Genomic DNA, 25,883 nt, shown 5'->3' with positions numbered 1-25,883 from the left:
GGTCCCAAGATATGACACACACGAGGTGGGTGATCATTTTTTTTATTGGACCAATGTCTCCTTCACCAGACGTCAGCCCAGTACAAGGTATCAGCTCTCCCCCCTGGTCTGCCCAATATAATGGACCATTATTTAGTTGCTATGGGGAGCAGGAACGTGGATGTGACGGGATAGGCTGAAGTCCTGCCACAATGTGCTCCAAATCTGCCTGCCCGGCCGGGAAAAAAGTGATGAAGAGCTAGCCTCTCAGAACTGCCACCTGCGCTCATGGAGGGGTAAAAGCCTCGGAATCAGCAAGACACATGGAAAAGAGGCACAGGAAGCGGATACTGGACTCCCCCCATCCTACACACAGCACGTTCGCAGGACACACACACACACACAGTTAATGTCTTGTTGAAATGACCCAGGCCTGAGACGGCAGCGAGAGGATTCCGGTCTCTACCCCGCTAATGCAGACAGACAGGAACCTGCCAACTAAGGCTGCATGGGAAGTTCCTTTCTAGAACTTATCTCAGCGTGACAACCTGAATCGCGGAGGCCCCTCGTTCAGCCTCGGCACCGTGCTGCTTCTGCCTGATGTAAGCCTGAAGGAGAACAGCTCTGGAGAGATAAGAGGGTTGCAGGCTGCCAGAACAGAGAGGGGTGGGGTCCAGCAAAGGCCACCCAAACCACACCCAGGCTCACAAGACAGGCCCCAGAATAACTTTGCTCCTGAGCTTCCTGCAAGAAGACTGGCTGCAGAGGGTCACTCACTTCACCCTACCTTCCTTTGCCGGTCAGTGGCCTCCCAGTGGCACTCAGCACTGGGCTGGCAGGGCCTCGTCACGCAGCACGAATCGCAGCTCCACGGGGCCGCTGGCACAGAGAGGGGGCTGGACCGAGAGGATGAGACTGCCAGACGGAGCAGGGACTTTTCCTGAATGCACAAGACGGCTGTACGCCTTTAAAAGGGATCTGGCTGGGCGCTGCCAGTAAAGATCTGGCTCTGCAAGGAGTTCTGGCCTCTCTGCCAGAGTCCCAGCGAAGAAACGCTACCGAGTCGTTTCACAAGCAAACAGACGCTGAACCCAGAGGGGAAGGGAATGGCCAAAGCAACGTGCACCGGACGCTCGGAGCCCTTCCACACACTGACCCGTAGAACTGGGGGCAACCCTGTTCCAGGGCTGATCCGGTCAGCGGCCCACAACCATGCTCCACTTCACAACTCTTGCTAGCCCGGCCCAAGCTGTCCCTGCCTTGCCGGCTCAGGGGGATGCTACAAGACCACAGGGAGCTGAATGGGGAGAGGAACCCGAGGCTGAGGGCCAGGTGAGCTCTAACAGGCAATGACTCAACAGCACATGCTGCCACAGCAATCAAGGGGAAATGAATCACAGCAGCGGGGTGTCAATTACTGCTGCCCCATCTGGAGCTGGACAAACCCCCACCTCCCCCATTCAGCGCGCTCTCTGCCCAGCGATGATGCTTGTATCTCGGTTCCCTTCGGCAATCTAGAGCCAGCCCCTGGATTTTAAGCGCAGAATCCTGCGGCGCATCCTCCCGCGCAGGTTCCGGTCCTGGCAGCTCCCCTCCCACAGCAATGCAAGTTCCCCCCTTCGGGCAGACGTGCAACAGAAGCACCTGGAAGTGCCAGTGACCCCAGCTGGCCCTGTTTTGCGCCGGGCTGCCTGTCACTTGGACAGGAGCCACTTTGGGGTATTTCCAAACCTTCCCTTCCATGCCAGCCTCACCAGCCTGTTCTGAGAGAGCTGGAGTCTGTACACTGCGGCCTTTCCTAGCATGCTCCGCAAGCCACGCCCACACTCTTGGCCAGCTGGTGCCAGTCAGAGAGCCTACGAATGCCATCGGGCCCCACTGAGCTGGCACTGTATGGGGCATACAGGGAGAGAACTGCCCCCAAGAGCTTACAGGCTAACCAGACGTAACAGACAGAAGAAAGAGGGGTACAGAGGGGACGGGACGGGATTTGCTGGCGCTAGGCTGATTTCCACAAGCTGAGGGTCTGTTCCCCTTGGTGAATTCCCAACTCACCCACTTCCTGGATGAGGGCTGGCTTGTTACAGAGAACCATGTGATGATACAATTCAGCTCAAAAGTCGGACTCCCCCCGAGGGCCGCTCAGCCCACACACAATATCCTCTCTCGCCTTTCTGCAAAGGCGCCCCTTCTTCCAAGCGCTCGTCTGGGCAGGGTACTGAACTGCCTGCCTCCGGGAGCCAGCCAAACCCGCTTCCCCCTTTCCCAGCAGGGTCTCCCCACCAAACGTTCCCAGCCTTTGCAAAAGCACCAAGTGGCCAGCAGGCACAATGGGAATCTCCACACCCTGGGCGAGTCTGCCTCTGCCTCTCGTGACAGTAACACCGGGACAGGAGGATGAACAGGTGCCTTACCTGAGATTCCTGCCGTACGTTGGCTTCTTCCCCGTCCTTCTCAACCTCTTCTTTGCTCGGTGACCTGGATACAAATTTGTTTTTGTTCACAGATTCCTCCACCAGCTTTTTTTCTGACTCTTTCATTATTTCCAGGGTCTCTTGCGTGGTGTTGCTGTTAGACATCTTCAGTGCAATGCAGTGGAGCGATGGGCACCTGCCGGGAGAGAGGAGATGGGGCAGAGAGAGGGGAGTCAGGATGATGGGAGAGAGCCAAGTCCGAGCTGGACCTCTTCAACAATTCACCCGTAATTTGCCCCACGGTGGGGCCCTGCTCCCTCCTTAGTTCCAGCGCCCACAGGCCCATCCCTGTTGAGCTTCCTCTGCAGCAAGTGCCCTCGAGCAAGTGAGAGCAGCGGGCCTCATGGCCAACTTCCTGTGACCAGCTGGTCCTACACCAGCCTCCTTCCGGATGCAGTCCCTTGCTGCCAAAAGCACACTCAAGCCGGAAACTTACCGGCTGCTGTAGAGCAGAAGTGACGGGCCTCTCACTGTGACCGAGAAGCTGGAAGCAAGATCCAACTAAGACAATCCAGGGCATGGCTAGGGGCATCCCAAAGCACCAGCCTTATTCTGTGGCTGCACCCCTTCTTAAGTGGCTCTGCTCTCTCCCATCCCCCCCCCCCCCACCAATGTGTAACAACAGGAGCAGCAGGGCCAGACACACTTCTGCTATCTTCTAAACTGGTACGGGGCTAATCCCACCTGTCCAGAGCTCTAGGCCAACTAAGCTCTGCCCCGGAGAAGGAATCCACCTCCACCCATGCCAGCAGAGTCCTGCCAGGAGAGGATCCCTGCTGATGCCACCCCACAGAGCTAAGATGGGGGAGGGCAGAGGAAGCATGTCCCTTGCAGAGCCTCATCTGCAGAGGCAGCACCCCCCTGTGAAGCGGGTTTGAATGAAAGCAAAGATGCTGATGTAACCATGTGATTCCAGGAGGCCAGGCCTGCACCTTTGCTGGCATTCACCGGAGGCACGAATCTCTGCATTCGTTATTTTAGAGGGCCTGCCACAGACCCAGCTCAGCCCACACAGAGGCGCACGGCCCGCGCTGTAGAACACGTCGTCGGTATGGACAGGCGCTAGGCAGGCAGGCTTTATTTGCTGCAGTGACGTCACGAAGCACACAGAAGGCGCAAACATACTTTCAACAGATGTGTCATTTTGCTGGCAACATCACAAGTCTCGTGGAGGGTAAACTCAAATGCTGCTACCGCAAAGCAAGCCCCATGCAGCATAATGGCCTTGTGCACAGGGAGAGGGGCACAGGTGACCTGGATTCAATTCTTGGCTCTGCCACCGGGCGGCCGGGCGAGTCACTTAATCATATCATTGCCCCATGCCTCAGTTTCCCCATCTGTAAATTAGGGCTAATGATACTCACCTTCTTTGCAAAGTGCTTTGAGAGCTACGGCTCAAAAGACACAGGTGGGATTATTGGTATAAATATATTGTTAGGTCACAAGAACGTAGGAACAGCCAGGCTGGGTCAGACAAAGGTCCATCTAGCCCAGTAGCCTGTCTGCCGACAGCAGCCAGGTCAGGATTTAATTTTCCCAAGACATCAGTTCAGAAATCCGCCTCCAAACCTGCAGCTGAGAAGAGACCCCAGGCAGCATGGGCAGGGCCCAGTGTCTTTCAAAGCAACGTCGCTCTCTTTGCTGCAGGATTTGTGACTGAGACCAGTTTCTAGCCTCTCTGTTTCCAAAAAAACCCTTTCAAAGTCTACCTGAGACTGCAGACAGCCTGAAGCAACAGATCTGATGGAAGAGTGCCAGGTGGCCGGTCATCCAAATAGATGTTGATTCTGAAACCTAACAATTTAACTCGGCTTTGTTAAATGGGTAGATAATGAAGCTTCAGAGCAAGTAAATCAAGCAGGCTTCTAAATTTGGGGGTGGATACATCGCTCAAGAAGGACAACAATGCTTCTGAAACAGAGCACTGTATTGTGGCTGCATTTGCAGCATACAGGCTGAGAGCTGTCCTATTGCTATACTTGAAGGGGATAGATAGATCAATAGGAATGCTGGCTTAAAAGACACAGAACATGTCTGCACTGGCACTAAGACCACGTGAATAGAAAAACGCTACATTTAAAACCTGAAGAAGAGCTCTAGGTAGCCCTAAAAGTGGGGGGGGGGGGGGCGGTCTCTCATTTCACCAATAGAAGTTGGGCCAAGAAAAGATATGACTTCACCCACCTGGTACCTTTAAAATCTGGGACTCAGATGGCTACCCCGCCATTGCAAAAAGCTAAAAGACCCCAAAGCACTGTAGTACCTGGACACCCTGCTGACATTTACCCCCTCATTTTAACATTCGCTTTGGAAGAAGGTGGATGAAAAAGAGTCAAATACAACAAAGATTTCTTGGCTGTTGGCTCTGCATGGGAATTGATCATATTCACTGGCTAATTCAGCCTCATTCCTCTTTAATTTGTAGCACTGCTAACATGAAACATGTGTGTCACTTTGACTGCAGCTACTGGCCTGGCAACACCAAACCCTGAACTAGTTATCACTGGTAGAAGTCCAGGGACACGTTCCACGTCCCAAACACAAGAGGGAGAGGTTTTTATTTCGGTTATGAATTCAGGAGATGGGCACGGTTCTACATTAAAATGCTAATACATCTTTAATTTGACAGCTACTCTGCCCCCACTAAAGTCACAGTTCCCGGTTCAAATTCATCTGGGGGAATATTGTGGAAGGGAATCTGACTGTCAGGACAATGGCCATTTTATACACAGGCGTCTGTTGGGTTGGACGCTGGGTGAAAATGCTGAAAGATAACTGCTAATCCCTCTGGCAGATGCAGGCCAGAAACTCAGAGGGAAAGGTTTCAAGAATTCATATGCATTGGAAACTTGCTGAGAGCCACAGGAGTGTAGAACTTGAAGGGACCTGATAGGTCGTTTAGTCCAGTCTCCTGCACTCAAGGCGAGACTATGCAATAACTAGACCAATCCTGGCAGGCATGTGTCCAACCTGCTCTGAAAAATCTCCAGTGATGGAGAGTCCACAACCTCCCTAGGCAATTTGTTCCCGTGCTTAACCACAAAAAGGTAGGAAGTTTTTCCTAATGTCCAACCTAAACCTCCCTTGCTGCAATTTCAGCCCATTGCTTCTTGTCCTGTCCACCAAGGTAAAAGAAAACAATTGTTCATCCTCTTCCTTGTAACAAACTTTTATGTATTTGAAAACTTATCATGTTGTCGTCCCCCCGCCTCCAGTCTTCTCTTCGCCAGACTAAACAAACCCAAGTTTTCAATCTTCGAAAAGAAGAAAGCAGGTTTATTTGTTTTTAAGATGCACCATTTCAATGCCAACTTGATCATCTTAGCTGCAAGTGCAGCGGTTTCTGGATCATGCGATTCCAGGAGAAACTCCCTTGTGCTCTCAGAGGCAAGAAAGCCTCAAAGGAACAGAGCAAGCTCTTTGGCTGGACCTTAAGCACGGAAGTGACCTACTTCCCTAGGGAACCCAGCCCAGTGCTTCACCACCCTCCTAGGGAAATAGTTTTTCTTAATATCCAACCTGGACCTCTCCCACTGCAACTTGAGACCATTGCTCCTTGTTCTGCCATCCGTCGCCACTGAGAACAGCCCCTCTCCATCCTCTTTGGAAGCTCCTTTCAGGAAGTTGAAGGCTGCTCTCAAATCCCCCCTCACTCTTCTCTTCTGCAGACTAAATAGACCCAACTCCCTCAGCCAAGTAACAAAGGGCAAACATGCTTCAGTAGAATCCCAAGTCAGTTTCAACCCTGTGCTCCATTTGTACCCAGGTCAGTTTCAGAATCAAAGCTGCCAAGCATAGGAGCAAATGGCATGACTGAAACTGGGGGTGGAGGGGAGGGGTGTTAAAAACTGGAAGCTACCACTTTGTATTGCCAGGGGTTTCCCGATACGGCTTGCAGCCTTGGGAGCTTACACAGTCAGTCTCCAAAGAGCCAGCCTAGAGCAAAGGGCAGAGACTGGGCTTCTGGGTTAGGGAGCAGCCTGCTTTGTCACACACTGTCTCTGGGTTCCTGCGAGGGGTAATGCTGAATTTGAAGGAAGACGTCACTACACTGGCCTCCCAGGGATGCTACATGGCGCTCTTCACTGGCCTCGGGGAGCTGTGTGCAAGAGGGCACAATTGTCCAAGCACAGCTCTTCCCCAGCCAGCCCCCCCAAGCTTGGGGCTGTTGGCATAAGGACCTTGTGAGTCAGGGATTCTTCCTGGGGGGCTATCGCATCTGCTGCAGGGCTCCTTTGTGGCAAACTGGCTGGAGTAAAGGGGCCACCAGTAGGAACCTACTCCAGGGTGGTTTTTTTTTTTTTTTTAAAGCATCGTGTTGGGAAAACAAAGGAAGGTAGCAGAGGAGAGGCAGGCTGCAGTGGAAGGGGCTGCATGCACTGCATCGCCAGTTACATTGCAAGGCAGACTCTCCCTCTGGGGCTCTGGATGTTAAGATGAGCACCAAGGGGGTGCTGAGGGCAGAGCCAAGGCACCTGTTATTGGCGAGAGAGTAAATCGGCGCCCAGGCCTCTGCCTTGCTGTGGCAGGTTTCATTTCCAGGCAGGAAGGCTACAAAAAGCACCAGCAATCCCATAAGCAACTTTCTAGGCCTCATGCCAAAGAGCGACTGAGTGAGGATGCACAAGTTCAGCTACGGTTCTCTCCTCACGCAGAGGCAGCAGCGGAATAAGCCACCAGCAGAGTCCCAGCACATGTCTAAGGCCATGCCCCCTGCAGCCAGCTCACTGGCACCAGCTCTGCCCAGTCCACAGACTGCCTCAAATCTCAGCCTGGTGCAATGCCCGCAGACTAAAGCTACCGTTCCAGGCAGCAGACAGCCACTATCAAAGGCTGATGCAGGAGAGGGTCTGAAAACATGCTGCAAACCAACCTGCCCTCTGGGTGCCCACAACTCACAAGGGCAGGCGGGGGCAGTTCAGGTCCGACTCTCGCCCGAGGGGCACAGGCTAGAGGAGAGGGCTGCCTGAGCCTGCTCTTGTTCACTAGAGTTAGAGAGACACTGATCGGCAACACTCCCAGCCAATCACAACAGGGCTCTGACACCAGCTTTCTCTGGCAGGTGCCACATGGAACAAGTGGGGGGAAGGTCCAGGGGAGTGATTCCCTTGGGAGTTTTCCTCCTAGTGGAAGTCCCAACAGAACAGGGATGGCAGGGGCGTTTGCTCAAAAGAGCCAAGTGCCCAGCAAGTGCAGTAATCACAGCCCAGCCTTGAGAACTGACATTGCGGGAGGGGGCTTCCCGGCTCTGTCAGACCCCTCCGTCCAGCAACTCTGCCCCAGAGCGGAGCTGGCTCACGAGAGGGAGATGTTCTTTGAGTTCCAAGTTCAATACCCTTTCATGGGAGCTGGAATTCGGTTGGGGAAGCGTGCCCCAAGGGACCACGCACAGCACCTTTGGAGCACTGGGTTGCACAGCCACCAACTCAGCCCCTTCACATTCTTGATCTGGAAAAACCAGGGAGAGCAGGCGGCTCTCTGATCCATGGGGTCAGTTTGGTAGTAAAGCCCCTGCAGCAGCAAAAGGAGACTTCCTGGGCAGACTGGCCAGACAGTCCGTGGCCTGACCCTTGATTTCCAAGGAGAAACACCTGCATTTAAATGGGTGAACATCTGCAAAACCACCCCTCGGCAATGGCCACTGTGGAAACATCTCCCCCCCCCCCCCCCAGCACCAGAGCCATGGGCAGGACAAGGGGTGGATCTTTGCCCATTTGTATCAGAGGAAAGAGGGAGTCTGCGACATAGAACTCATTCAGAGAAGATCAATATGTTAATAGCCATAACACACACACACACACACACACACACACACACACACACACACACACACACACACACACACACACACACACACACACACACACACACACACACAGAAAAAACCCACCCCACAACGAGAGAGAGAGAGAGAGAGCGCACCCACCCCACAACTCCAGTCCTCTAGCATGGCTCCTCTGCATGGAAATTAAAAGCAGAGACATTGTGTTCCGCCGGTGCGTCTCAATAAAGGCTCTTCTAGAAGAGGTTTCCTTTCTGTGTGAATGAATCAGCCACGCTCCCCCAGGACACGCGTGGGAGGCAGCGTAGGAGGTGGCTGACATGATCCGCTGTGACAACCCGCGACTTGCAGAGAAAGTGAAAGTTCGCAGGGCTGGGTGGATGCACGGGGGCGGGATGGAGAGCAGGAGGGGCAGTGCTGAACCGCTGCTCACAAGGGAGGGTGAAATGATTACATAGATACATCATCAGGGAAGCCACAAAATCTGGGTCAGGAGGAAAAAAACAACAAGCAGCAGGAGCAGAGGGAGCTGCTGTCAATTTTCTCAGTTTGGTTTTGGGGGCTGGTAGGGGAAAGAAGCCAGCTGAGGCCTGTTTGGAGTGGGAGTAGGCGCACATTTACAGGTCCTGCCCCTTCCTAAGACAACAACAAACTCCATCCCCACTTGCAATTAATAATATCCTGCTCCTCTGTGTACTTTGAAAATGCCAATAAATGTCATTCAGTCCATGCCAAAGAACCACCTCCCACAGCAGGCAGGCTCAGTCTGAGCCTCATTTAACACATGGGGAAACTGAGGCGTAGAAGTCACCTGACTTCCCTCGCACTGTCACACAGCAAGTCAGTGACAGAGCTGAGAACTCCAGGGTGGAAAGGATGGGATTCAAAATGAAGTACTTCAACCGTCACTAGTTTGGAGGGGTCAGTTCGCAGGAGCTGCCCATCAAGAAGAGCCAGGAGGCCACCAATAAGGATCTGTTAACTTGTTTCTGATGGGCCTTACAGTGATGGGTTCAAGCCAGATCCTGAAAGTTACTTCCTGGCTGGACACGACTTGCTTCCTCAGCCTGGGCCAGGACCGTGGTGCGATGGGGCTTGGGGGAGCTCTGCTATCCCAGCAGATGAAACGTCGAAGTGGTCAGTGCAATCCAGCGTCTGCATTGCTGCGTCTGCCTGACAGTCTGCAACACTTTCCAGGGCAAACACAAAGTGGAGTTAAGAGCTGCAGGGACGAAGCAGTGTCAAAGGGCTGGGGGAAAGGCACAGAATAGCAGTGGCCGACACTCAGCAGGCGGCTGCTCCAAGTGAGCTGCAAAGGAGAAGGCTCTCACGCCCTAGTGAGGCTGCAGAGAGGCGGCTTGGTGCCACGTGCGGATACAAAATCAGAGATGGGAGCCATGCGACTGGCTGAGAAAGGCGCCAGAGACGTGTGTTTAAAACAAGACCACCTTGGCAAGGTCCTGAAATGAATGGGAGGCCAGTGAAGATGTCCGAGAGGGAGGTGGCCCTGTGGGAGAGGGCAAGAGGGGGCAGCGTTCTGCACCTGTTGGACAGTGCTGACTCCATTGCAAGATAAGGAGGCCAATGGAAAGTGGGAAAGAGGGAACGGGCTGTCCCTCCGCTCTGGGCTGCTTTAGGGCCAGGCCGTTCACACCCCGCCGGCACGTTTCTAAGCCACACTCAACCAGGTTTCAAAAACTAAACTTGTGCATGCACACAGGGCTGGTAAATGATTATTTTCAAAAAATCAAGTAGATCTTAACAGCTGGTGGCGGGGAGGGAGGGGGATCTTTCCAGGGCTTTTGACTCTTACTTCCCTTCGGTGTTACTCTTGTCATTATTTTTTGTCTTCTCAGGCCTATTACAGAACATGCTCTATTTAGGCAGAGCCTATCCTTCATGTCCAGAGTCAGCCTATGCTGCTGACTGTGTGGTAGGAAAACGTTGCTTCCAGGACAGACTGTAGCCACCAGATGCAAGGAAAACGTCTATTTGTCTGGGAGAACAGCTGCTTTGGCTAACTAGGAAATAAAAACGCATCCCTTTAAAGAGGGACACTTGGAAACAACACAGAGCCAGACATTCCTCTGGAAAAGTGAAAATGTTCAAAAATATGCATCCCGCACGCCCACAGCTTGTCTGCTACAGCCCGAGCGCTGGGCAGACTGTGCACATGCCAGCCCTAGCAAGGAGGCGATCGGAAAGGTGGTTTTGAATCCTGCCCAGTCGTGCTGTAAGAGTCTGTCCAGCCAAACGCAGCTCTGCGAGGGAATGATGCCCAACTGCAACAAAACGCACTCCAGCCAATTTTGAGAGAGATGCGCACGAAAGAAAACGATCTCCTCCTTTGCCCCAGCATGTCATTTCAGAGCTCTATATAAGGCTTTGGTATTAATGTCGCATATCACTGAATAAGTACACCCTGCAAGGTTAAATGACGACATTCTCCTGTGCTGTTTGCTCATTGGCTTCCGGGTCGGCCAATCTGAATCACAGCTCCATGGCAACAGGCTCTATCACCATGAGCAACTCAACAAGTTTTGTTTTTTTTAATATATCTATATAGAGCTGTTTTTTTTTTTTTTTTAAGAAGCTGCTGCAAATGTCTGTCATGTAAGAGTTTGCACAGGAAGGGGGCGGAGACCAGGGAAACATGCAGCATGCTGCAAATCGGAGACACTGGAAAAGCATCTGAACCACTGGCGAATGTACTGCACACGGCAGCACAGTGTCACTGCACGTGGGAACATGCAGCCCCTCGTAAAGCTTTCACTGTGGCAATATTCCACTGCAAGGGGCTGTATTCAGACGGCTGCGGCACCCAATTGCAGAGGACTCGTCCCCCACCCGCTGTGCTTCCTCTGTAGAAATCGAGCCTTATTTGGGCAGCACACAGTACCAGGAAACTTCTGAAGCAAGAGCTTGAAAGCTAATGAGAGAAGTGCCCTTTTAAGATGCCTTTTCTGTCCCATTCCTTTAAAAAGAAAAGGAGACTTTCCACCAACCGGGAGCATGGCTGGATGAAGCAAGAATATCCCACTAAACCAGAAAGCTTTGGAGCATCGCTCTGAAAAAAAGGCAAATGCCCCAGTTATCACAGTGCAAAGCCTTGGGGGAAGTGACAGATTTGGGGACACAGGCAGAGTTTTTTCCACCTCGTCCCCCTCCCAAACTTCTGAACGTCTCTCCTTGTTCTTGTATAGCTCTTTGAAACTAAGTTATTTCTTGAAGAACGCAGGTGCAGGGTAAAAAGGTGGAAGCCAGATGTCTTCTGCAGCCCAGGCTTATCTTAATGCTCCTCATGACGACACAGGCGGATACTTTGGAAGTTATACTGCAGAGGGTTATGGCATCAGGTGGAAGTCCAAGCAGCAGGGGACGGACAGACGGTTATGCAAGTGCCTACAGAAATAGCAAGTGTAACAGGAACGCAGCTGATCTAGGCTATCTTGGATGAGGTTTAAGCTTTCCACGAGAAGCGAACAGATTTCCAGCATCCACTGTGAGGACCCAGTTTCCATTCCCCAGCTGTTTCCTCTTCCTGATATCAAAAGGACAGCAGTCACACGACCTCACATCTCCCTCGCTCCAGCACTCCATCTTCCTCACAAGTGAGGCTACTGTGGATGGGGGAAAACAAGCTTTCTTTACACAATAGCGACTTGCTCCTCTTTGGTCTAGAGCAGGGGTTCCCAACCGGGGGTACGAGAAGCTTGTCAAGGGGGTACGGGAAATATTTGGTAAATAACTAGATTCTCCTAATTGAAATATTCCCAAAGCAGTCGTGTTAGTGAAAACAGTTGTGGATTTTAGAGTCTAGAATTGATTTCCTTTCATATTGAACAGGGAGTACAGGAAGGTTTACTAAAAACCAAGAGGGTACGGGGACCGAAAAAGTTTGGGAACCCCTGGTCTAGAGCCTCATTCCGGGCAAAGAAGCTACCCTGCCTCTTTCCTGACCAGACATTTGCTGCTTGTGCTGCAGAGGGATCAGGAGGCAATGCTGAACGAGAGGTGCCCTAAGATGTCATCTTCCTTTCGAATGGCTACAATCCTTCGTGTAGCACGCAGGACATCCAACTCCCAGAATTACTGGATGGCCACGGAAGGTTATTACACGCTTACAGAGATATGAGCTCCAACCAACCATGCAGTGGCTGGGTCCCCCTCCCTAGGAATGCTTACCAGCACTTAACCCTTCAATGCCCAGGGTTGTCATCAGCCTCTCCTCCCAGGAGTTCATTCCTTACCAGGAAATCCAGCATCTTTCCACCCACGAAGAGTTAATCTAAAGTGACTGGCTGACAAATCGCATCAGACTCTAAACCATCCAGTTCCTACCAAAATGCTACAGCTGCACAGTTACATTAAGCAGGGCCCTGCTTCCTTTCATCTAGCAAGCTGGGGCACATCTTGAATCCATCTCTGTACAAATTACGTACTGAGGCAGAAGAGATGAGCTTTGATAACGTTACGCTGGGGAGGCAGGACAGAGCGGTCCTCCCTGATCCTAGCATTCAAATGCTGATAGTCCACCTAGGCACATGCCCCATATGCCATCCTCCTCTACAGGTACAAATCACCTCCTTGGCTAATTAGCACAACCACCAGTGAGGAATTGTTTTATGGGAGGTACCACCTCATCTCAAAAAAGACGGATTGACATTGGAAAAGGTTCAGGAAAGGGCAACAAAAATGGTGAGGGGTTTGGAACGGCTGCCATATGAAGAGAGATTAAAAAGACTGGGACTTTTCAGCTTAGAAAAGAGGAGACTAAGGGGGGATAGGATCGAGGTCTATAAAATCATGACTGGTGTGGAGAAAGTGAATAAGGAAAAGTTATTTACTTATTCTGACAATAAAATAACTAGGGGCCACCAAATGAAATGAATAGGCAGCAGGTTTAAAAAACAAACAAACAAAAGGAAGTTTTTCTTCACTCAGCACACAGTCAACCTGTGGAACTCCTCGCCAGAGGATGTGGTGAGGGCTAGAATTTTAAACAGGGTTCAAAAAGGACCTAGATAGATTAATGGAGGTTAGGTCCATGAATGGCTATTAGCCAGGATGGTTTGGAATGGTGTCCATAGCCTCTGTTTCTCTGGAGGTGGGTGACAGGGGAGGGAATCACATGAGGATTCCCTGTTGTGTTCTCTCCCTCTGGGACATCTGGTGTTGGCCACTGTCGGCAGACAGGACACTGGGCTGGATGGATCTTTGGTCTGACTCAGCCCGGCTGTTCTTATGTTCTTACCAAAATCATTGCCACGATGGGTCTTCCAGGTTAGATTTTAAACACCTGGATTTTGATTACTTGGAATAACGCGAGTGACGATATTTTGTGAAACCCAGCCATTTCTGTTCCCTCCTGACCAGTGCAAGCACTAAGAATCACAACAGATGTCAACTTGCTGTCCATGGCATCCATACTCTGACATTCCCAGCATGGAGGCTGTTCAAACGCTCACCATGTGATACATCAGCTGTGCCACAATGAGAGCGGTGTCTGTCATATGCACTGGTATTTGAGCAAAGGGGGAGCCTATAAACACAGAGCATAGTTGTCCTGGGGGCGGGGAGGGGAACTAATGAAAGTCAACACTGGGTAGCTCATCCCTTCACAGCAAACCACGTATCAGACGGAACCACAGTGTAGCCACATTACTGTCTATTGGCACTTGCTCAGAATTGGCCATCCCGTGACTTGTCGACACCTCCAAGAACGTGGCTGTGGAGACCTCCATTACTGGACCGACCTGTGGTTTCAAGAGGCAGTTTTAATACAGGGATAAGCTGATTTAAACAGCAGATTGCAAACTCCCCAGAGCAGAATCAACTCACAGGTGTGCAAAATATCAGACCCTCCTAGGAGGCTGTCTAACTATATAATTAATATTCCCTTGCTGGGAAGTAGACAGCAGCATGTATCCAATGCATGTGGCAAATTGTTCCATTCATTGTCCTCCAAGCCATGAAAAGTAGATCTACACTGCAAAAAAAGATCTGCAGCAGCAAAGCTCAGAGCCTGGGTCAACTGACTCAAGCTCATGCCGCAGAGCCAGAAATATCAGTGTAGACGTTCTCTATAGGCTGGTCCCTAGTCCCTCAAACCCACCGCCCCTCTGAGTTTCAGAGACCAGGCTCCAGCCCTAGTGGGAAAGTCTACATTGTTCTTTGTAGCCCTGTAGCCCAATCCCTATCCCTGTTAGCCTGAGCCAGTTACCCTGGGCTCTGAGAGTCACTGCCGTAGGTTTTGGAGGTTTTCTCACGATGTAGCCTTGGACATGGATTACCACCAGTGTTCCCTCTAATTTTTTCCATCCACCAATTCGTGTGTGGATGTGCACCACCAGGAGAAACACGCGCTGCCGGCTACGGGCACCCTACTAATCAGCTAGGTGGCGTCTGAATCTCTCTTGGGTGGCTGGCCCAACTGCTCAGCTTATAGGGAACATGGGTTACTACTGATGTTTATTTCACTGTCAGCTCATAAAAGCACGAGACATACAGGTAACATGCAGAAAAGCAACGGGGCAGCAGCTAAGCCATCTGAAGCTACAAGCGCCTCAGGACTTACAAGACAAGCAGGGTCAGGCCTGGACAAATTCTGCAACTCCTCTCTTGTTCCTCTAATCCCTGTGCAGTTTTTAAAGGGCCCTCATCACAGCCTGACCCACACGGCTGCTGTAGCATTCCCATACACCTTCAGGCAGTAGCAGTTTACCTTCCAGAGAGGGCTGCATTTCAATTACTCCCTTGAATAACTTTATTTTTAAAGAAGGGCTGGGGGAAAATGAAAAAGACAGAGGTACACACACGGTTCAGCCAGACACATCCTTGTGGGGAGCACTTATAAAGGGGTTACGCTACACTACAGCCTAGTAAGTAAGAGAGGATAGAAGCTGATAAAAGTACAGGTAGGAACTGAAGTGAACAATCAAACAAGAGTCCCACTCAATTACATCACATGAAGGCAGATAACTAACCATTCACACATTTTCTAAGTGCTTGTGTGCAAAGGCAAGAAGTCAAAACACTACCATGGGTGAACCCAAGTGCCTGGTATTAAAAGGATATCGATCAACAGGCTTCACAGAAACTTGATGGAACAATAAGGCTATGTCTAAGCTACATTCCACTTCCGAAAGAGGAAGTGCGGATTTACAAATCTCGAAAATTCAAATGAAGCGCGGATTTACAAATCTCGCACTTCATTTGCATAATTGCGCAAGAGTGCTTTTTTTGAAAAAGGGTTTTTGAAAAAGAAGCCACAATCTAGAGGGGGTTCTTTCGAAAAAAAACCCATTTTTTGAAAGAACCTATACTCCTGAAAAAATGAGGTGTATTTTCCTAAAAAGGGTTTTTCCCTGCAAAAGAACCCCGAAACCCTTTTCGAAATCCTTTTTCAAAAGAGCACTCGCACGCGATTATGCAAATGAAGCACGAGATTTGTAAATCCGCACTTCATTTGAATTTTCGATCGGGCTCATTTACACTCCTCTTTCAGAAGAGGAATGTAGTTTAGATGTGCCCTAATCGTGAAAGGGAGACGGTAATACCAGGGTACAAAAGATATAGGAGTGACAGAGCCGATTACACTGGTTGGGCAGTGACACTGTCTGTGAAAGAAAGCACAGAATCACCATATTCAAAACCATAAATGACTCAAACTGTGCCATAGAATCTCTATGGGCAGAAACCCCATGCTTGAATAACTAGAGGGTAGCACTAGGAGTATATTATTGACCAGGATGGTGACTGTGATTCTAACACACTCAGGGAGTTTAGAGAGGCTACAAAAAAAGACACCCAATAGTAATGGGAGATTTCAACTATACGTCTATTGACTGGGAAAATGTTGCCCCAGGACAGGGTGCCCAGATAGCATTTCTGGACATTACGGGTATGTCTAGACTACATGGCTCTGTCGACGGAGCCGTGTAAACTAGTTTACCCGATACAGTCAATGAAGCGGGGTTTTAATTAACCCCTGCTTCATTAAAATAAAAATGGCCACCGCGCTGTGCCGACAATCAGCTGATCCGGCACAGCGTGGCAGTCTAGACATAGATCGGTCGACAAGGGAAGCCTTTGTCGATTGCTCCCTTATGCCTCGTGGAACGAGGTTTACAGGAGCGGTCAACAAAGGCTTCCCTTGTCGACCGATCTGCGTCTCGACTGCCGCGCTGTGCCGGATCAGCTGATTGTCGGCACAGTGTGGTGGCCATTTTTATTTTAATGAAGCGGGGATTATTTAAATCCCCGCTTCACTGACTATGTTGGGTAAACTAGTTTACACGGCTCCATCAACGAAGCCATGTAGTCTAGACATACCCTACAGGTTGAACCTCTCTAGTCCGGCACCCTAGGGACCTGACCAGTTCTGAATTAGAGAATTTGCCAAACCACAGGAGGTCAATATTGTCTGTCAGCATTACCAACACTTCCACTGTTTGCTGGGCTCTTAGAAGACATGTAGGGGTACATTAGAGATAAATAACAGCACAGAACACAGAGCCAGGACTGGTGTCTGTAAACAAACAGAAAACATAGAAACATAGAATACTAGAACTGGAAGGGACCTCGAGAGGCCATCAAGTCCAGTCCCCTGCCCCCATGGCAGGACCAAATACTGTCTAGACCAGGCATGTCCAAAGTCCGGCCCGCGGGCCAATTGCGGCCCGTGTTCCGGTTTAATACGGCCCCCCCAGGTAATTTGCCAATATCTATCTTTTATGGCCCCCAACGAATCCATATGTATTGAGATGAATACATTGTAAAATCTCAGTTAATGTCAGTTGGTCTAAATCAGTTATAAATATATTTGGACACAACATGTATACTTGGTGTTATGTTCCTGTTCATATTTTTTGAACTTAAAAGTTGACAGACAACCTTTATTAACAATAATATGCAATGTACTTTACAATGTTCCTGACATATATTTCAGCTTCCTGGATTTTTTTTTTCATCTGGCCTTCAGATATGAAAGGCAGAGTGATTTAACACCTGTTTAGATGTGTCATCCATGTGACGAAATGAAAAGTATGCCGTTTGCAATAAACTTTGCATAAAATAGTTAATTTGCATTTAATTGTAATGGTTCAAAGAATGTCAGGCAAAATGGTCGGCCCTCACGCATGTTCACTTCATCAAATCTGGCCCTCTTTGAAAAAAGTTTGGACACCCCTGGTCTAGACCATCCCTGATAGACATTTATCTAACCTCCTCTTAAATATCTCCAGAGATGGCCATTCCACAACCTCCCTGGGCAATTTATTCCAGTGTTTGACTACCCTGACAATTAGGAAGTTTTTCCTAACGTCCACCCTAAACCTTGCTGCAGTTTAAGCCCATTGCTTCTTGTTCTATCCTCAGAGGCCAAGATGAACACGTTTTCTCCCTCCTCCTCCTGACACCCTTGTAGATACCTGAAAACGGCTCTCATGTCCTCCCTCACTCTTCTCTTTTCTAAACTAAACAAACCCAATTCTTTCAGCCTTCCTTCATAGCTCATGTTCTCTAGACCTTTCATCATTCTTGTTGCTCTTCTCTGGACCCTCTCCAATTTCTCCACATCTTTCTTGAAATGCGGTGCCCAGAACTGGACACAATACTCCAACTGAGGCCTAACCAGCACAGAGTAGAGCAAAAGAATGACTTCTCGTGTTCTGCTCACAACACACGTGTTCATGCATCCCAGAATCATGTTTTCTTTTTTTGCAACAGCATCACACCACTGACTCATATTCAGCTTGTGGTCCACTATAACCCCTAGATCCCTTTCTGCCATATTCCTTCCTAGACAGTTCCATATGTGTGAAACTGATTGTTCCTTCCTAAGTGGAGCACTTTACATTTGTCTTTATTAAACTTCATCCTGTTTGCCTCAGACCATTTCTCCAATTTGTCCAGATCATTTTGAATTATGACCCTATCCTCCAGAGCAGTCACAACCCCTCCCAGATTGGTATTACCTGCAAACTTAATAAGCGTACTTTCTATGTCAATATCTAAATCATTGATGAAGAGAGCCGGTCCCAAAACAGACCCCTGCGGAACCCCACTAGTTAGACTTTTCCAGCAGGATTGTGAACCATTAATAACTACTCTCTGAGTACGGTTATCCAGCCAGTTATGCACCCACCTTATAGTAGCCCCATCTAAGTTGTATTTGCCTAGTTTATTGATAAGAATATCATGTGAGACCGTATCAAACTCCTTACTAAAGTCTTGGTATACCACATCCACCACTTCTCCCTTATCCACAAGACTCATTATCTTATTAAAAAAAAAAAAGCTATCAGATCGGTTTGACATGATTTATTCTTTACAAATCCATGCTGGATGTTCCCTATCACCTTGCCACCTTCCAAGTGTTTACAGATTTCCTTAATTACTTGCTCCATTATCTTCCCTGGCACAGAAGTTAAACTAACTGGTCTGTAGTGTCCTGGATTGTTCTTATTTCCCTTTTTATAAATAGGCCATCTTACTTCAAAAAGGGGAACTGCACAAAAATGAGGCAGTCGGTCAAAGAGACATCAAAAAAAGCCATCACAAGAATGCAATGCCTGCAAGCTGCAAGGAACTTTTAAAAAAACACTGTGATAGAGGCTCAAACTAGATGTACCCCAAATTTTAAAAAATATATAAAAGAGGACTTTAAAAAAGCCACCATGGTCTACACTGAGTAAAAGAGATGGTTAGAGACAAAAAAAAAACCAAAAAAACACAAACACCCCACACCTAAAATACTGCAAGTCAAATCCTACCAAGGAAAACAGTGAGGAACATAAACATCGCAAACTCCAGTGTAAAAGTCCAATTAGGGAGGCAAAAAAATTTGAAAAGCAACTAGCAAAAGACAGAAAACCAAAAGGAGCACTCAAGGAAGACAAAACAAAAGACAGGACTATGCAGCACTTTAAAGACTAACAAGATGGTTTATTAGGTGATGAGCTTTCGTGGGCCAGACCCACTTCCTCAGATCAATTTGTGGAAGAAAATTGGCACGACCACATATACCCAAGTGATACAATCAAAAAAAGTGAACACATGTAAAATTGGCAAATCAAATTTTAGAACAGAGTGGGGTAAGGGGGGAAGATTAGTGTCTGTGAGGTAATGACATTAGGGCTGTTGCCAAGAAGCTAAATGAATTCATTTTATCAATCTTCACTGCAGACGATGTAAACGAGATTCCCTTACCCAAGCCATTCTTATTAGGTGATGAATATGAGGAACTGTTGCAGATTGAGGTGTCAACAGAAATAGTTTTGAAACAAATTGATAAATCAAACAGTAACAAGTCACCAGGACCAGATGGTATTCACCCAAGGGCTCTTCAGGAACTCAAATATGAAATTGCGACTCTTAAATGACCCTCTGTACCAGATGATTGGCAAATAGCTAATGTGATGACGATTAAAAAAATATTAAAAGAGGCCATTCTGGCAATTATAGGCCGGTAAACCTAATTTCAGTACCAGACAAATTGGTTGAAACCACAGTAAAAAACAGAATTATCTGACTCAAAGATGAGCACAATATGTTGAGGAAAAGCCAACACAGCTGTTGTAAAGAGAAAGCATGTCTCATTGATCTATCCGAATTATCTGAGAATGTCCACAAACATGTGGCAGGGTGATCCACTGGATACAGTGTGGTTAGATCTTCAGAAAGATTTTGACAAAGTCCCTCCCAAAGGCTCTTAAGCAGAGTAAAAAAATCATGGGATAAGAGGGATGGATCAGTAACTGGTTAAAAGATAGGAAACAAAGGGTAGGAATAAAAGGTCAGTTTTCACAGAGGAGAGAAGTAAATAGCAGGATCCTCCCAGGCTCTGTACTGGGACCAGAGCTTTTCAACATATTCATAAATGATCTGGAAAAAGGGGTAAAAAGTGAGCCAGCAAAGTTTGCAGACAATATGTAATTACTCAAGATAGTTAAGTCCAAAGCTGACTGAAAAGAATTGCAAAGGAATCTCACAGAACTGGGTGACTGGGCAAAAAAATGACAGACAAAATTCACTGTTGATAAACGCAAAGCAACGCAAACAGAAAAACATAAATCCAACTAAACATACTAAATGATGGGGTCTAAACAAGTGGTTATCACTCAAGAAAGAGATCTTGGAGTTTTTATGAATAGTTTTTGGACAGTCTTCAGAAAACATCTGTTCCATGTTGCAATAGCAAACAAAAAAGCAAATAAAATGCTAGGAACCATTAGGAAAATGGATGAGGAATAAACCAGAAAAATATCATAACGCCACTACATAAATCCCACACCTTAACTACTATATACAGCAAAACTCCATTAGTCCGGCATCCAGTTGTCTGGCACTCCTGATAGTCCGGCATCAACTGGAACCTGGAACTGCTCAGGTCAGCCGCTCTCACGGCCAGGCCACTGTGACCCGCGCCGTTCTGCTCACGGTCCCTAGCACACACAACGTCCAGCCTGCACATGCTAGCAGCCGGCCGCTGAGCATAGGCAGCTGTTTCGGGACCCGGACATAAGGCTGGGGGAGAAGGGGGATTGGGTGACAGCAGGGAGGGGAGGTGTTTGGCTCTGGGGAAGGGAAGGGGGATTGGGTTGCGCACAGCATCCTGGCCAGCTCATTGAAAAGCCGGCCGCTCGGTGCAAGTGCCCCAGAGCCTGGAGGAAGACACGCAGCTGTACTGACGGCTCCAGGACCTGAGCATAAGGTGGGGGGGGGGGGAGGGAGGGAGATTGGGTTAGGAGTATGCCTCCTTATAGTACCTCCTGATACTCTGGCATATCCAATAATCCGGTACCACCTAGTCCCAAAGGTGCCAGATTATCGGAAGTGTACTTACAGCTCTAGTTGACCTCTCTCACAAAAGATATATTAGAACTGGCAAAAATACAGAGAAGGGCAGCAAAGTGATTAGGGTATGGAACAATTTCCATATGATGAGAGATTAAAAAGACAAGGGCTGCTTAGATTAGAAGAGAGACAACTAAGAGGGGAGATGACAGAGGTCTACAAAATCATAAATGTTGAGGAAAAAATTTATAAGACAGTGTTATTTACCCCTTCAAACAACAAGATCCAGGTGTCAGCTCTCAAAATTATTAGGCAGTGGGTTTAAAATAAACATAAAGAAGAACTTCTTTACCCAACACACCGTCCACCTGTGGAACTCACTGCTAAAGGATATTGTGAAGAAAAAGATAACTGTTTTCAAAAAACAATTGGATCAGTTCATGGCAGATAAGTCCATCAATGTCTATTAGCCAAGAGGAGCAGGAATGCAAACCAATGCCTTAATCCTCTGACTGCTAGAAGCTGGGAATGGATGACAGGGGCTGGATCACTCAGTAAATTCCCTTGTTCGGTTCACTCCCTGTTGTGCATCTGGCGCAGGCCACACAGAGACAGGACACTGAAGAGACAAACCACTGTTCTGACCCAGTACAGAGCGTTTTGGAGTGGGTTTCCACCCCCCCAAACCCAGAGCCACAAAGCAAAGCTTTTAGCAGACGGACACTCCGCCTCACAATAAAACTGCACCCTTGCTGTTCTGCTCTGGAGGCTGTAGTTGTGTGTGTGCCGAGGGGAGAAAGTCAGCCAAAATCCCACCCCCATGGCTCCAGATGGAAAGTTAGGGCTGACAGGTGCTTCCCAGTGACGAATTTGCAATTCCGGCAGTGGCCGTGAGGGGGGTATCCCTCTGGTTCCTCCCTTAAAGGAGGCGCCGCTCTCCCACCCAAGCTGATCCACTGCATTGCTACAGACAATTCATTCTTTTCAGAAGGTGCGACAAGATCACTTGCATCCCAAAAGCCAGGTCAGGATCTGGGCCCTGCTCCCACTCTATCCTGCTGTGGCTATGCAAATGGGACTGGCACAACACGTTTTAAACCACATCACAGTCTGGTTAGTTTGGCCCTCACAGTATTTTGGGGTGGGGAGCAGGAGCGACTTCTCTACTTTAGAAAAGCTCCGTGAATACCACAGCAACCTCCTGCTGCCTAAAATGGCCTCAAGTGTTAACACTGGGTTCAGCTTTCTAAAGTGCCGTTTAAGCTTGGGCGTCTGCAGCAATGGAGCTTGCATGGAAGATTTCAAAGCACCCGGACTCTTCCAGGTGCACACCTGGCCGTGAAACACCTTCACTTATTAAGTATTCAACAACCACAAGAAATAACCATCCAGAATCTTATCCTCGAGCCCGACTTTAAACCCAGAGGCAGGACAAACAGCAGAGCCAGACACAAACGCCCTCTTAGGAGACCCTGTTGGCTCCCTCCCAGCAGGATGAGTGGAGGTCAGGGAATAGATTCAAGTCAGGATCAACAAAACCTGGCACATGCAAAGCAATTTACTCGCTTCTCGCTCTTAGGCTCACCACCACCAGGCGATCCCGAGGACATCACAGCCTGTTACCGCGGCAATGGCTGTCGTCACTGAATCTGCAAATGGGGAGGCTGTGAGATCAAAGGGAGAGGATGAGCTGATGGGGAAATCCCATTTCCAAACATGAGTCTTTGATTTAGAGCACAACAAAGCAGGACGATTCTCACATGCAAGGTAGTTGGACACAGGCTCAGATGGGATGCATTCTGAGCACCCAGCTCTCCAGGATCCAAATTCCCTGAACTACCTACAAACCGGCCTCTCAAACACTCCTTGTGCTAGTCCCAGAGCTACCCAAGCGCCACACAAATCCAGCACTCCCCTTACTTTTAGGGCTCAACATTGCTGGACCGGCTAACCTCTGCCAGGGATGAGATTTTCCCAAGCATGACTGATCAAACAAGTATCTCACTTGCAACAAAAGCCAATTCGATTTGGGGGCTTGAGTCCCACAGGGGTCTCTGATAGCCTCTTCCATTGGGCTCCCCACATGCATTTTGTCTTTGGCACCACACACTATGAGAAACTGAACACAATGGGGTTGGGGCGGAGTCAGAGCTGTGCATAAGCCTGTCCAATAACATCCCTGCTGCAAATCCATTCCTGAAAAATACCTGAGAGCCAGCGACAGGTTACAGATTTCACTTAACGCTAATGCAGAGCACTCGCAAGAAGGCAATCCTATTCCCAGATCATAACACAACAGAGAGCAGCAGCGCCTTACTCTGCACCACCACTGTACTGCCCTGCACTAGGCCTCTGTGACATTTTCAATTGATTTTAAACTCCTACATTTTCAGGTGCTTTGACTTTTTTCTCCCCTTTGAGATGCCAGATGTGTCTGGGTTTTAATACATTCTTCACCCTCTACAGCATTTTTCATGCAAGGATCTCAAAGCACTTTGCAACTGTTATTTCTGTGACCATAGAACCACCTGAGAGCCCTAGTCCTGGGCCAAGACTCCAGGCCCTGTACACCCTGGTGGATGAGTAACGCTTACCTTCCTTTTGCATAGATGGAGAGGACCACACAAGGGGGCAGGCAGGCAGGCACAGTCCCCGGTACTAGTCAGTAGCCACTCAAGGCCTAGTTACTTAGAAAACATGATTGGTATGATGCAATGACAATGGGAGATTGAGGACTTCATTGTGCTAGTCCCCGTACAAACAGCGACACGCAGGTCCTGCCCCCAAAAGACTTTACAATCTAAACAGACCAGACAAGACAAAGTTAGGGGGAAGGAGAGCCAACCACAGGGCGGTTTGCCAAGAGAAGGTGGGTTACAATGATGCCAGAGAGAGGTGTTTAGGGGTTAGAAGGTCTCTTCCTAAAGCTCACAGGGATTTGGGGTGAGAGCTTCCCACACACCCTGTTCTAAAATCTTGAATGGGGGGGGAGAGGATGGGGGGAGAAAGACAGCCAATGGTTAGTTAAGAAAGAGGACAATTAAGACAGACATCAATGTGCAGGTTCTCACAGAGGTTGGACCGAGGTTTCCATTAACTTGGAAGCTGTAAATCTCCACAGCCAGTTCCTCACCAGGCCCTGCACAGACCGATCTCTGTAAGGAGAGAGCCTTGGCTCTCCACGTCACACCGAGCCTCCTTTCCCATGGTTGGCCATGGCTGCTTGCTCACAACAGACAGGGGAACTGCCACCAGTGACGTCAGAGCAGCGATTAATGCGGGTTGTCCACCACCGGGGTTTCCTGAAAAGCCAGTAAGAAATTATCCACCTCCTTTCTACAGTGCCAAGAGTCACTAAGCCAGTTCTGCACTGCGCTGGGATTTCTTTAACGCTTCCAAGGCTGGGATGTCAGTGCCTGGCATGGCTCCCTCAACCAAGCAGCCTAACCCCGTCCGATACCGCTGGCAGCATTCCTTCCATCGGAACCAACACGACACACACGTCAGGGAACAGATTCAAGGGAGCTCTCAAGAGACTCCAGTCCTTGCCAGCTTGCAAACGCCAGGTTGGCAGCTGGTTTCGGGAAAGGGAGAAGGATGCCGACGAGTGTAAACAGCTTTTAACCCATTCCTGCTTGAGGATCGAGCAGGCTTTCATGTACCTGGTCTGTGCCAACTGGAACTGTAAGCTCAGCAAAGGAAAAACAACCGGTGGAAAGAACCAGCCAGAGTTCCCAATAGAGCATAAATTCTGATCAAAAGCTCACTGGCTTCTTACTAGCTACTCAGTGGGAAGATGCAGATGTCAGACATGCAGACGGAAGGGTAAGCGACACCAATGATACATTGCAGAAAAGGCATGGAAAGCTTTCAGTTTAGAAAGGTTACATTGGAACAATAGGATCAGGGGTTAACCACAGTTGTTAAAAACTTTCCATTATATACACATTACATGGAGCGTGCCAGCCACAAGAGAACTTTTATTGAAAAAGAGTCGACCTTCCAGGACCCATCCACCCCCAAACCTCTCCCCATCTAGGGGTACTGCTCCTATTTAACACAGGAGCGGAAAATAGCTCTTAGACACTTGACATTTTAAGTATCTGCAAGTATAGCAGCAACTCCGAATGACCTAGCCTCGGATGTTTTCAAAGAAAGATGCAGTAATGGAATAGACTGAGGAATAAAAATCCAATGATGAGATGATTGGGGGAGGGGGGGAGAAGACATGCAAGTTTGAAATGTTGGCTGTGAGAGCTGGGTTTGCAAATGGAAGGGGAGTTGGGGAGAGGACAAATTATCCTAGCTCCCCACCTCCTTGCTGAAAACCTAGGGGGGGCTGCTGAAGAGTCACTGTTCAAAGCAGCAGATACTGCTGCTATTTTCAGAAGCTCCAGCTACAGGTGATGCTTCCAATTTTAGATTATGGGCCTTTTTCTAAATAAACAAACAAATCACAGAATCCTAGAGCTGGAAGGCACCTCGTGATGTCATTGAGTCCAGTCCCCTGCCCGCCCCCATGCACTGTCTAGATCATCCCTGACAGGTGTCTGTCTAACCTGCTCTTAAATCTCTTCCACAACCCCCCTAGGCAATTTATTCCAGTGTTTCACCACAACCTAAATCTCCCTTGCTGTAATTTAAGCTCATTGAAAGAGCCCAAAGAAATGAGCTTTCTTGGGGGGGGGGGGGGGGGGGGGGAGCACAGAAAGAGATCCATTCAGCTACTGGTCCTCCCAGCAAGAGCCTCATATTCAGCAGAACCAGTTCCCAACACTGGCTCTAACGTGGAGTGCCATTTCTAATGGGATTTTCGCCTATATTTTAAGGCCCCACTTTGCAAGAGTGTG

At 48.8% G+C, this 25,883-nt stretch overlaps 1 protein-coding gene across 13 annotated transcripts in view; it reads right to left on the bottom strand.

The window, feature by feature from the left end:
* Nucleotides 1–25,883, bottom strand: part of R3HDM2 (R3H domain containing 2) — a 112,097-nt gene that overhangs the window by 43,473 nt on the left and 42,741 nt on the right. For 12 of the 13 annotated variants that reach the window (XM_075901807.1, XM_075901793.1, XM_075901799.1 and 9 more), the window contains one exon: nt 2,394–2,589. In XM_075901807.1, the coding sequence (XP_075757922.1) occupies nt 2,394–2,558 (165 nt within the window). In that variant the 5' untranslated portion in view covers nt 2,559–2,589. Of the gene's footprint in view, nt 1–2,393; nt 2,590–8,379; nt 8,399–25,883 lie in introns of those variants that run through there. The other variant, XM_075901797.1, reaches the window with a different exon arrangement.

This window comes from Pelodiscus sinensis, chromosome 19, assembly GCF_049634645.1.
Source record: "Pelodiscus sinensis isolate JC-2024 chromosome 19, ASM4963464v1, whole genome shotgun sequence".
Taxonomy (NCBI): domain Eukaryota; kingdom Metazoa; phylum Chordata; order Testudines; family Trionychidae; genus Pelodiscus; species Pelodiscus sinensis.
This window is presented reverse-complemented; position numbering and strand designations above follow the sequence as displayed.